The sequence below is a fragment of the Hyperolius riggenbachi genome, chromosome 4, assembly GCF_040937935.1.
Source record: "Hyperolius riggenbachi isolate aHypRig1 chromosome 4, aHypRig1.pri, whole genome shotgun sequence".
Lineage (NCBI taxonomy): Eukaryota > Metazoa > Chordata > Amphibia > Anura > Hyperoliidae > Hyperolius > Hyperolius riggenbachi.
The window spans coordinates 17,453,852-17,467,239 of NC_090649.1; the positions used below are offsets into that span (position 1 = coordinate 17,453,852).

A 13,388-nucleotide genomic window follows, 5' to 3' on the forward strand; every position below is an offset into this window, starting at 1 on the left:
GCACGTCGATGGGGGCGGCGTGTGCACCGGCGTATGCTTGTCTCCATCTGGGCCTATGGGAACACCAAGGTGTATATGGTGACTCGGGCTTCCGGGCACACGCCGCCCTATGGCTTCGCTACATAGATGACGTGCTCCTGGTCTGGACTGGCAGTGAGGAAGAACTTAAAGAATTCATGATAAGAATGAATCAAAATACAAAAAACATTAAATTAACCTACAATGTGAGTAATGAAGTGTTGAGCTTTTTGGACTTACAGTTAAAAATTGAGGGAGATAAAATATCAACCTCTACATTCCGCAAACCAACAGCAGGCAACAGCCTGCTTCATGCATCCAGTCACCACCCCTCCCCTTTGATCAGGGGGGTGCCATACAGACAATTCATCCGGTTGAGGCGAAATTGTTCCAGTGATGACACTTTTCGTATGGAAGCTAGATCAATGTATGATCGTTTCAGACAAAGAGGATATCCACATCGTACCCTACGCAGGGCTCTGCGGAAGGCTTGGAATGTGGACAGAATCAATTTATTGAAATGTCGAGAAATTATAAAAAAAAAAGGAGGTGATGACTTTCTGCGCCTGATTAGCACCTTTGGGTCCCATTGGGAACCTTTGCGCCACATATTAGAGAAAAATTGGAGCATATTGACTGCTTCCCCTGAGATTCTAAAAATAGTTGGGCCTAGACCCTTTATGACAGCTAAACGTGCACCTAACCTTCGTGACAAATTAGTCAAAAGTGAATATAAGCGAAATACGACAACATGGTTAGATAAACATATACCTAATGGGACCTATAGATGCTCTAGGTGTAAGTTATGTCCTTTTATAGATCGTAGAGATAATACGAACTTTTGCGATAGTTCTGGCCAGAATACGTATGAAATTAGATCGCATATAAATTGTCTAACTGAGAAAGTTATCTATATGATTGAATGTCCTTGTGGACTAAAGTATATAGGGAAAACTAAAAGAATGATGAAAGACAGAGTTCTGGAGCATTTGCGTTTAATTGAGGATAATAATGAAGAAAAAAGTTTTCTGGCTGTACATTACGCCGAATGTCATAACAGTGATCTGGCCGGAACTAAAGTGAAAGGTATTTATAGACTAAATATTTCAGGCAGGAGGGGGGATTACGACGATGCTCTCTATTGCAAGGAGGCCATGTGGATATATAGATTAAACACCTTGTATCCGCATGGCCTCAATAGAGAATTGGACCAGAGAGCATTTCTGCGCATGAATGCGTATACGTGATGGTGCGCATGTGATGAGCATAGTCAGTCTAATGATTTTGTAGTCAGCTATCACTTGGCCTCTCTCTTTTGACATAAAGGCAGATGATGGATCTATGTGTGTGATGTCCCTTTAAGGGGCGATATGTGATAAATGTGCAGCCAAAGGAAGATTGGCACTTCCAATAATACGAATAAAATAAAGAAACTCTCTGTAGGGATGAATTTTATACCTTCTGTGAAGTAGAAATGATACTAAGGAAAGGTCTGAATTGCTGAAATGACGCTATGTGTAGTGTCTAATTGACAAGTGCAGTAAGAACGTGCCCACTTGCTATTTCCTGAAACTGTGCTCGTCTCTGTTGAATCCTGGAGGTGGCTGTTGTCATGGTGAGTGCTGACCAATGGCTAGCCAAGGAGGAGGTCGTAGTCTAATATAAATGGATGCACAGAGGGAGGGAACTACACCCTGAAGAAACGCCCACAGCGTGAAACGCGTCGGTGGGCGGAGCCAACGCAACGTCGGCCGTCCAGACTACCCACGACAAGGGAACTACCTTACCCAGGAGTCTTTGCAGGCAGTAGGACGGGCGCTCCATACGGAAGTCCGTGGAGATTGTTATCCGCGCTGAGCTGGGACGCCAGCCAGCCATATTTCCACGCTGTGCCCTGCTGACAGCTTTATACACATGACGACCTGGTGGAGGGGGGGCCCCCGATGATGACCATACACACCCCATCGATCTAGCAGCATTCGGAAGCAGCGCTGCGGAGGTTCCAAGAGACTTTGGTGAGATCTTTCCATTTTTCATTATGCTGTGCATGCATCCCTGATCATTGCTGAAGCTTGCTAACAGCTGCTATATATATATAGAATGAACATTTATATGGATTACAACTAACCACCTGTATGTTACTAACCTTGAAGAGACGTCAGAAGTCTATTGGACTCTGTATCATGGTCCTCCTGTGAAAATTATCTCAGCGCTGAGTTATATTAGGCTGCATGGGGGAATGTATGAGTGTATGTAGTGAGTGGTCTGTTGGACTGTATGGCCGGCCATATATATTGCATATGCTGACTCCGCAAATTTCCTTCTTTAGTTTTTAATCACCTTACCCCCATTCCCATGTTTTGATATTAATAAAGTATTTCAGTATTTGAGTACACTTTATACCGAATCTTGTATTGTTATTTGAGTTAATGCTAACTGGTTGTGTTCATAGCAGTTGTGATAGATTAATATTCTATCTATTGATTTGGAGGTAGTATTTCATATGCCCCATTTGAGTTTATGTAATCTGCTCACTGCGATAGATCATTATAATTAATTATAGGTTGTGTGCAATTTACCAAACCCATAACTTGGAGTGGCGTCCGATCATAGATTATACAAGATTCCACTATGTACCTGAATGCCATCAATTAATTATTTAAGTCAAAACAACCTCAATATCCATCTTGCTTCTTAGATGTCCTGTGAAATGCTCATTGGCTTATGTATTTCATTGAATGCAGAGGGCAGGACTGTCACTATTTTGTATAGAAAACCAACTGTGACAAATACTATGTTGCAGTTCGATAGTTGTCAAAAAACAAAAATCTCAGGGACGGTATTTCTGTAGGATAGTTTTTGTGCCTTTAGGCCCATTTCACGTTATTGCATCACATTGCGGTACTCTACCCCCTAGATTCTCAACGTGTGGTACGCGTACCCCAGGGGGTACTTCTGATGGTTCCAGGGGGTACTCGGGCTTGCTATACTTAACCAAGAACATAGAACAACAAATTTAGAGTTTTAGAAAGTTATAAATCTTATTTAAACAACACCAAATTAGTATTTAACCAATTAAAAGCATTAGTAAATGCTTGGAAATTGTTTAGAACCAATTATCATATACTACGATTAAATATATATTTGTCAAGGGGTTCTTGTGATAATGTTTACTATTCTAGGGGGTACTTGGTGAGTACAGGGTTTTAAAAGGGGTACATACCAATAACATGTTGAGAAACACTGCTCTACCCCACCGCTCTCTATGAGACTCTATACAGTACCCGTGGTGTGATGCAATTGAAGTGCTTCGAACAATGGTAGGGTGATGCAGATTCTGCAGTGCATTGCTGAGCAATACCGCTCAGCACATGATTGCATTCGAGTCAGTGGCACTGCAACAATCTATGTAGACTGCTGTGTTAGCATTGAGGTACGCATGCGCCGATTGATCAGAATTCAGTGACATTCTACCTGTCCAGCATGGAGCACGTCACTGAGTGGAACGAAGCTAACCAAATTGGTGCACTCTGCCAAAATGTTGTAGTGCAATTGTCCTGCGACAGGCTCTCCTGTCGCAGGACAATCACACCACTTTATGGGGTTGATTCATAAAGCATGCTGCTTAAAGCAGCACAGCTTAATGTGCAGGAGTGCTCAGTGCACACCTTACACAGCAGCGCTCGCTGGCATGTAAGGAGCGTGCCTTCCCTTAATTACATGTGCTGCTTCTGTAGTTATGAATGGATGTTACAGTCAGGTGAGTTGGCCACTAATGAAGGTTATAGTCAGATGGATGGGTTGCTTATGAAGGCTAGCTAGATAAGAAGGTCGATAACCACTTCTAGACCACAGTAGTTGGAATCTGTGCCCTGTTTTGGAGCGGTTATCTCTGCCAGGGCATAGATTTCAGCTGTTCATGCCACGTGGGCCTGTCATTCACATCATTCATGGCACTCTGACGTTGCTGAAGCCCGCTCTCTCTGCTGTAACAATGAAAGCAAAGATTTGCACCCATTCAAGAGCCAATCATAAATGAATGTTTTGATGGGTCAGTCAAAAGAAATGATCTAAGTACATACCCTGTAAACTCTGTTCTGGATTCAGCATTTGGCGAAGTACCAAATGTACAACAGCTATGGTGTCATCAATACTTTTTCCAAGACTGTTCTTCAAATATTCCAGATCTTTTTTAATGTGATTGAACAGGAAATTTGAAACATCTTCAACCTTTGTCTCCACAATGGACTTCAGGCTCTGTGAGAAGCAGGAGAGGAACTCACATGATATGCACACTCAAATAATAAAAATCAACCCCAATTTTCCACCAGCATGATCTATTAATTGGCTTAAACTTAGACTCCCACTTACTAGACCAGGGGTGCCCATTAGGTAGATCGCAATCTACTGGTAGATCGTGAAGGCCTTCATGGTAGATCCTGACCCAACTACATTTTCCATTCTTTATCTACAAGTATGCTCCTAAAATTGTACATGGGTAGATCATTTTGACTTGCTAATTTTTTTAAGTAGCTCACAAGCCGAAAAAGTGTGGGCACCTCTGTACTAGACATTCGGAAGAGGAAGGCAGAAAATGATCATAGCTCTGTATGTAGTGATGGATAAACAAAACGATTGTTCATGACGAGCCCCCTTGACTTTAATGGCCGGCAAAACCTTCAGGGCAAATATGGTCGGTATGTAGGCGTGAGTGTATGATGTGATAGGTGTACTAGGGCACTATTTGCACAGAGTTTGTATGTTCTCCCTGTGTGTGGGTTTCTTCTGAGCACTCCTCCAACATCCCAAAAATATACTTAATTGGCTTCCCCCTACATTGGCCCTAGACTAAGATGAACAAAATGACTATGGTAGGATTAGATTGTGAGCTCCTCTGGGGACAGTCAGTGACATGACTATGTACTATGTAATGTGCTGCAGGAGATGTCAGTGCTATATAAATACAGAATAATAATATGGTAGGACATTAGACTATGGCTATGGTAGGATTAGAGTGTGAGCTCCTCTGAGGACAGTCAGTGACATGACTATGTACTCTGTAATGTGCTGCAGAAGATGTCAGTGCTATATAAATACATAATAATAATAATAATAATAATATGGTAGGACATTAGGCTATGACTATGGTAGAATTAGATTGTGATCTCCTCTGAGGACAGCCAGTGACATGACTATGTACTCTGTAATGTGCTGCAGGAGATATCAGTGCTATATAAATACATAATAATAATATGGTAGGACATTAGACTATGACTATGGTAGGATTAGAGTGTGAGCTCCTCTGAGGACAGTCAGTGACATGACTATGTACTCTGTAATGTGCTGCAGAAGATGTCAGTGCTATATAAATACATAATAATAATATGGTAGGACATTAGACTATGACTATGGTAGGATTAGAGTGTGAGCTCCTCTGAGGACAGCCAGTGACATGACTATGTACTCTGTAATGTGCTGCAGGAGATATCAGTGCTATATAAATACATAATAATAATATGGTAGGACATTAGACTATGACTATGGTAGGATTAGATTGTGAGCTCCTCTGAGGACAGTTAGTGACATGACTATGTACTCTGTAATGTGCTGCAGAAGATGTCAGTGCTATATAAATACATAATAATAATATGGTAGGATATTAGACTATGACTATGGTAGGATTAGAGCGTGAGCTCCTCTGAGGCCAGTCAGTGACATGACTATGTACTCTGTAATGTGCTGCAGAAGATGTCAGTGCTATATAAATACATAATAATAATATGGTAGGACAATAGACTATGACTATGGTAGGATTAGAGTGTGAGCTCCTCTGAGGACAGTCAGTGACATGACTATGTACTCTGTAATGTGCTGCAGAAGAGGTCAGTGCTATATAAATACATAATAATAATATGGTAGGACATTAGACTATGACTATGGTAGGATTAGAGTGTGAGCTCCTCTGAGGACAGTCAGTGACATGACTATGTACTCTGTAATGTGCTGCAGAAGATGTCAGTGCTATATAAATGCATAATAATAATATGGTAGGACATTAGGCTATGACTATGGCAGGATTAGAGTGTGAGCTCCTCTGAGGACAGTCAGTGACATGACTATATACTCTGTACAGTGCTGCAGAAGATGCCAGTGCTATATAAATACATAATAATAATAATATGGTAGGACATTACACTATGACTATGGTAGGATTAGAGTGTGAGCTCCTCTGAGGACAGTCACTGACATGACTATGTACTCTATAAAGTGCTGCAGAAGAGGTCAGTGCTATATAAATACATAATAATAATATGGTAGGACATTACACTATGACTATGGTAGGATTAGAGTGTGAGCTCCTCTGAGGACAGTCAGTGACATGACTATATACTCTGTACAGTGCTGCAGAAGATGCCAGTGCTATATAAATACATAATAATAATAATATGGTAGGACATTATACTATGACTATGGTAGGATTAGAGTGTGAGCTCCTCTGAGGACAGTCAGTGACATGACTATGTACTCTATAAAGTGCTGCAGAAGAGGTCAGTGCTATATAAATGATAATAACAATATTCACATTCTTGCTCATCCAACATGATCCTCATACTTTAACTGTCTAACTGTCTGTAGCTAAATAAGGTTCCACTACAGGACTGTCAGAAATGTGTTCACACTCTGGAGACTGTCTGGTAATTGTCTATATAGAAATGTATTAAAAGATCCTGTGCCGTGCAGTGTGGTGACATTTATTAAAACCGAATTGGGCTGAGTGCACCGAAACACCAAGTTAGTACTCTTATTTCCCTACAACAAGAATGGGGAGATTGCCAATGTACTGTATGCTAAAATAGCCAGGTAGTAGGCATCCTTTGGTATCGTTCAACATACAAAGAGATTCCATCGTCTGTTTATGCCTCACTACTCACTCATTGGGGTGTGTGCAATAAACTGTGTTAAGAAGAATTATTATAGTAAAGTCTTACCCCACGATGAGTAGAGCGTAATGGATTGTGAATGTAATGTATTGCATTCTGCTCATATACACACATAATCCTGCTTAATACAGTTTATTGCATACACCCCTTGAATGTTTCTCCCAGTAGACATACTGCTGGTTCACTGCTTGAAGCCAACACATGCCTCCCGGCTCATTTCCTGTTGCAGTTAGCCCCGCCCTACATATTTTGCCACAAACTAATAATTAACCATTGGGAAACACAAAGGAAACGTTTGTTCTAAAAACCCAGGCCGTTCTCAACCTCCTCAAACTGTGGGTGCAATATTTAAATTAAATATTAGATTTTTGTTGTTTTTGTTAACAATATTAGGCTATAAACTTTATACGTTTTCCTTGAGGCTTATGACATCCATACGTTTTCTCAGCCCTAATGCTTGGTGCACTAATGTAACCATAATCAAAAAGTCTTGTTCTCCTGGTATAGAAATCCTAATTCTAACATGTACACCCAGGGAACATACAGTTATAATTATTATTACTATTATTATTATTATTATTATAAAAAGGAGTTAGAAGAGAGCACCCCTATGGTGCAATACCTTTAATTCAGTTTCCAAATTGCAAAAGAAATGCACGCACAAGATCGCATACATTTGCAAGAATATCTAACATGCTCAATGTTCCACTCCTCGGATGTTGACAGTGGCCAGAGGGGACATCAACAAGGGTACATGGTAGGTCTGGAGTCCAGGCAAGCTCAAGTTGTCGGGTGATAATCGTCATGATTTTCCTGTATAAATTGTTGGTTGTCTCGGGGGTACAATGCCAATACTGGCCTGTGTAGTACTATACCTTGTCATATTTACGATCCATAGGTAAGAATGAGTAAAGAAATGAAGAGAGAGGTAAGAAGAAGTAATGAAAATTAGAAAGGAGAAGACCATGAGATTGGGGGGCCTGCCCATTCCTCCACAAAGAGAGAAAGTTGTGAACTAAACACATTAGCCCAGGTTAATAGTGTCTGTTTCGACACACCATTGTGTCTTTGTCAAGTCAGGAAACCACTGAGGACGGTGGAAAGCTGAAACTAGTCAGGACGAGAGCGGGCACAGCTGTGCATAGAATGCAAGTGAACTACTAACTACCACAAGGGTAGGAAACGCTTTTACCGGAGAGGGCCCTAGTTGGTATAAGACCCTCTAGATGTAAGTGAATCTTGCTGTGTATTGGCAACTGCTTTTATGGAATAAAGATGTTTCCTGAATTTATCCACTGAGAGCATCCCTCTTTATTTCCTGGTGCACTGAACTTGCACCAACAGGTTTGCCTATCAGCGAGAGTGATCTCTGGAGGTGGATTACACCTACTTTGTAGTAACTATCACCAAGCACTGTGACATATTGTTGTACTTGCTATCTGAGGATCAAATAGGATATATCCTGGGCACAGCAGTGATGTTCTTGTTTGGATTGGGGCACCTCTACATCAAAATCATTATTTTCAGGGTAGGTCTTATTTTCAGGAAAAGAGGGTATTTGTCTGATGGAGCGGGCTGTAGACCCCTGAAATGCGTTACATCATTTTTTGAGTCGTGCAATAAACTATTTTTCTTGTACTGACTCAGATCTGTCGAGTCTTCTGTGGTGAGGTAAGTCTATCAGTAACCCCTCCTACCCCCTCCCCTCTTTCAGTTGATGCCACATTAATAGCAGGTAGGTATACATGGGACTTTTAATCACTACTTAGCAGATATAAAGCAGTTTTTAGGTGTGATGAAAGGGTACCAACAAATCTGTCCATGTTCGTAGTAGCAGCAGCAGTAGTAATATTAACAATAGCTGTCTGTGCTGTGGAAGGTTTTAACCTTTTCAAACCCTAAAATAAATCTATACTAGTTGGAGGTCCATTCTAGTGCAGGATTAAAGTGGGACTATCTTACACTACTAGGACCGGGCTATTGTGCAGGATTCTGTGCTGCGTGGGCTCTCCAGCCCACAGCACAGATCGGGAACCACACAGGGCGACCAGACTTCCCCCCCCCCCCTTTTTTCTCCACTAGGGGGATGACCTGCTGGGGGGGTCTGATCGCCGCCTCTCCGTGTGGCCGAGCGGGGGGGGGGGCTCCTCAAAGCCCCCCTCCACAGCGATTTCTGCCCTCCCTTTCTCTCCCTCCCTCTACCTTCCCCTATGGGCTGCGCAGGTCGGAAATCCATCCTGCGCCGCCTAGGTTAGGCTTCAGCCTATCAAATGCTTCCCCGGCCAATCAGAGGTGCAGCAGTGCCGTATTGATGTAAACACCGGGGATTTCTTCCCCGCGTGTTTACAATTAGCCTGCGAGCCGCGATCGGAGGCTCGCAGGCTGTTCACGGAGACACCCTCTGTGAACTGACAGGGAACGGCCGTCGTACGAGCGTCCGTTTCCATGTAAAACCACAAACGACCAGCCGCCGCCTATAGGCGTTAGCTGGTCGTTAAGTGGTAGACTAAACATTCCCTAGGTTTACAATAAAATTTCTAAAACAGGGCAGCATATAACTTTTCTTTCTCTGACATAGAGAAATGTATCACAAATGTAAAGTATAAGGAGCGGAGAAACTTAAAAAAAAGTTTGTTATTAACAGAAAACAATACAAAGTTACAAAACCCTTCAAGCACTGCAGTTATCTTTCCGGTACCTCCTTATCCTCTTCTGATCCGAGAAGCATTGACAGATGTGCCATCATCCTCAGTAGGATAAATGCCGGGGTCGCTATGCTGCGATCTGGGATGATAGTTGGACCTTGATCTTCTGGCTTTCCCAGCACATGGCCAGTCTTTGTGCGGTCAGTACACTCTCTGCCATAAAAGAGAATATTACAAATCTAAAAAAATGGAATCTATCAAAAGTAAAATTAACTGGTCATGGTTACAGGAGCAAATAGGGAAAGACTATCATTAAATATATAAAAAGTGTCTCTCAGAGGCTAGCACAAATCTCTATGTGGAAAGAGCCTGCAAAACCCTTCCTTTCATTAAGTGGTTCAGCCAATCTCTGGACTCTGGGTTGGTCTGAGGCTACTTACTAAGGTGGTGGACTCAGTACTCAACGGTGCTCACAAGAGCAAGGGGCATAATTACAAATCATGGGGACTCCCAGCAAAATTTCGATGTAGCTCCCCTCAAGGTCACACAGATGTCTTCATCTCCCTTTAGTGATCCACACATCCCGTGGGCCCATCTTTCAGGGGGCATATAAAAAAGTGTGGCCATCATGATCCTCTACAACAACATCTGATTGGAGATCAGACCCGAATATCGGATGGAGGGGGAGTAGAGATTTGAGGCCCCCAATGGTTCTGCCATTCCCCCCATGATTGTAGTAGCTGGTTCCCCTATAGTTGCACCCTTGGGTGTGTTTCAATCATACTGTGCATATTCACATTAACCATTGCATGCTAAAATCCTAAGTACAAAGACAGCAATAAAGCTTGGGGGGGGGGGGGGGGGCAGTTTAAATGAGACTTATTAGTTTTCATATGTTTGCAGTAAATAGCTTCTGTTCTCACTTTTTCAGGAAAGACAGTTTCTTATTTTGCTGTCCTAAGCAGGATGCCACCAGGTAGAACAACCCATGAGATCTTTCTGAATGAGCACTGTAATTAGGGCGCAGGAGATTTGGGCGCAGCCGGCGCCACCATAGGCTGTAATAGGAATTACGGATATAGCGACGTTCAGTGAGTAACTTCGGCGCCATTAGAAGACTGAGCTGAATTTACTTTTAAAACACTAATTGTGGCGCCAGCTACTGCTGGAAGCCGGATTACATCATTCCCTACTATCCACGTGGACCTGGAGGGAGAATAGTATTTAACGCTGCCGGGAACTTGTGCAGCAGTAGGATAAGCCGTTTATCAGCTGGATCCTGCGCTTAAAGTGAACCTTAAGCCAGAAAAAAAAATGAGTTTTACTCACCTGGGGCTTCTACCAGCTCCCTGCAGCAGTCCTGTGCCCTCGCAGCCACTCACTAATCCTCTGGTCCCCCGCTGCCAGCTAGTGTCGTCTTTGCCGTCAGGCCCGTCAGGACTGGCCACGCGTAGCTTTTTCCGCATTCCCGACTGTAATTAGTGCTATTGCGGGCCGCAACGCGTACAAAAAATACGCGTTGCCGCATTACGCACGCATATTTTGTACGCGTTGCGGCCCGCAATACCGCTAATTACAGTCGGGAATGCGGAAAAAGCTACGCTTGGCCAGTCCTGACGGGCCTGTCGGCAAAAACGAAACTAGCTGGCAGCGGGGGACCAGAGGATTGGTGAGTGGCTGCGAGGGCACAGGACTGCTGCAGGGGGCTGATAGAAAACTCATTTTTTTTTTTCTGGCTTAAGGTTCACTTTAAGTCTCCCGGCGGAGATTTCATATGTACAGTATACCTTTCTGAACCCTGATGCAGAGGAACTAAAAGCTACAAGGATAAAAATGAGCTCCCTGACTGAATTGAGGAATCATCTTGAGACACGTAGCAATCAAAGCTGTGGATGCTTTTCAGTGTTAGCACCCAAGAGCTATTTCAAAGGAGCTATAAAATTTGTCAAATGTTTCCAATGGTTAGATATTCTTGTGTTAACTGTGTCTTACTGTAAAAAAAAACACCTTTCCAAACAAATGGTTGGAACCCCTTTCTTCCATACACAGTTAATGTCCTCCTGTCTCTTTTACAGACCCAAACATAAAAAGCTCTTTAGCCAAGCCTTTATATTGTCCTTGGATGAATTCACACATGCCATTGAGATCATCTCTTTTCCAAGCTAAAAAAAGCCTAGTTTGTCTAACCTTTCTTTTTATTAATTTAATAATCCACTTTTTTTTCCAGCTCTAATATTGGCCATATATGTATCAATTTTCCAGCTAAGGTGAAGGATCAGAGGAAAAGTGCTTGATCTGAGTTGAGCCAAACTTTTGTTGAATGCACAACAGACAGGGTGATATGCACAAAAAAAAATCTTTATCGAAGGTTAAAAAATGGAAACTAACATGTTTCAGACCACACTGGTTTTTAGTCATAGTTATATATAACTAAGGACCAGTATGGTGCAAAACATAATCGGTTATAATCTGTCCATTTTTTGACCTGTAATAAAAAATATTAGTTTTATCTATAGACATTATGAATATCACCCTATCTTTTTTAGATGTTTCTGGTCAATTCATTGATTTGTTCTAATCTGAATTATTTATCCTCAAGGAAACAACAAGTAATCCCTATTAAGAATTATCAATTATTTAAAATGGGAGCGTATGAGGCTCCACACTTTTAAACAGATAAATCTATATATATATATAAAATCGGATGTATGTATGTATGTATGTGTATGTGTGTAAAAAAAAAATGTAAAAGGCTGCCATTCTCACAGTAATCAAGCCAGAGTCCCCATACATGGCACAGTTGGTCACTTGGTGACCGAGGTTACAAATCCAGGAAAAGTGGGAGGAGCATAAAAGAGCCAATCAAATTTTAGCCGTTCATTTTAAATGGGAAAATGTAAACTGCAGCCATTCTTAGACTGTTAATCGCAGGGTTCTCAAACTTGGCACACTTGGTCACTGGGTGAATGCGATTAAGATTCAAGAAAATGGGTGGAGCCTACAACAGCCAATCAAAATTCACCTATTGATTTTCAAGGGGAATATTTAAACTGCTGCTATTCTTACACTTTTAATGGCAGAGGCTTCAAACTTGCTACAGTCGGTCATTGGGTGACTGGGGTCCAAATTCACTAAAGGGGTGGGGCCACATACAGCCAATCAGATTTCCTTGGTGGATAAACTGCTTCCATTCACACATTTTTTTTATGCCAGGAACCTGAAAGCTCACAAACTTGGTCATTGAGTGACTGTGTGTCAAGGATACAAAAAGTGGGCGGAGCCAAAACAACTTTTACTGGGAAAATATAAACTGCAGCCATTCTTACACCGTTAATGGCAGGGTTCTCAAACTTTGCACAGTTGGTCATTGGGTGACTGAGATTAAGATTTTGGAAGGTGGGTGGAGCCTACAACAGCCAATAAAAATTCACCTTTTGATTTTCAAAGGGAATATTTCATCTGCTACCATTCTCTTATACTGTTAAAAGCAGATGCCTCAAACCTGGTACAGTTGGTCACTGGGTGACTAGGGTCCAAATTCAGAAAGGGGGTGGAGCCACAAACCACCAGATTTGTTTATTTTTCAATGGGAATATACAAAGTATTGATACCAAGGACCCCAAAGCTGATAAACTTGATAACTGAGTGACTGTATGTCAAGGTTAGAAAAAGTGGGCGGTGCCAACAACTAAATTTTTAACATAGCAGGATTCCCAAACTTTACACAATTGGCTACTGGGTGACTGGGATGAATATTCAGAAATGTGGGTGGAGCCTACAACAG

At 42.0% G+C, this 13,388-nt stretch overlaps 1 protein-coding gene across 1 annotated transcript in view; it reads right to left on the minus strand.

Moving 5' to 3' along the window:
- The window catches only part of LOC137504562 (E3 ubiquitin-protein ligase RNF213-like), a 526,907-nt gene that overhangs the window by 91,062 nt on the left and 422,457 nt on the right, over positions 1-13,388 (minus strand). Inside the window, exons 44-45 of the mRNA XM_068233144.1 lie at positions 9,658-9,817; positions 4,101-4,275 (exon numbers count right to left, since the gene is read on the minus strand). Of these exons, the coding sequence (XP_068089245.1) occupies positions 4,101-4,275; positions 9,658-9,817 (335 nt within the window). The remainder of the gene's footprint in view (positions 1-4,100; positions 4,276-9,657; positions 9,818-13,388) is intronic.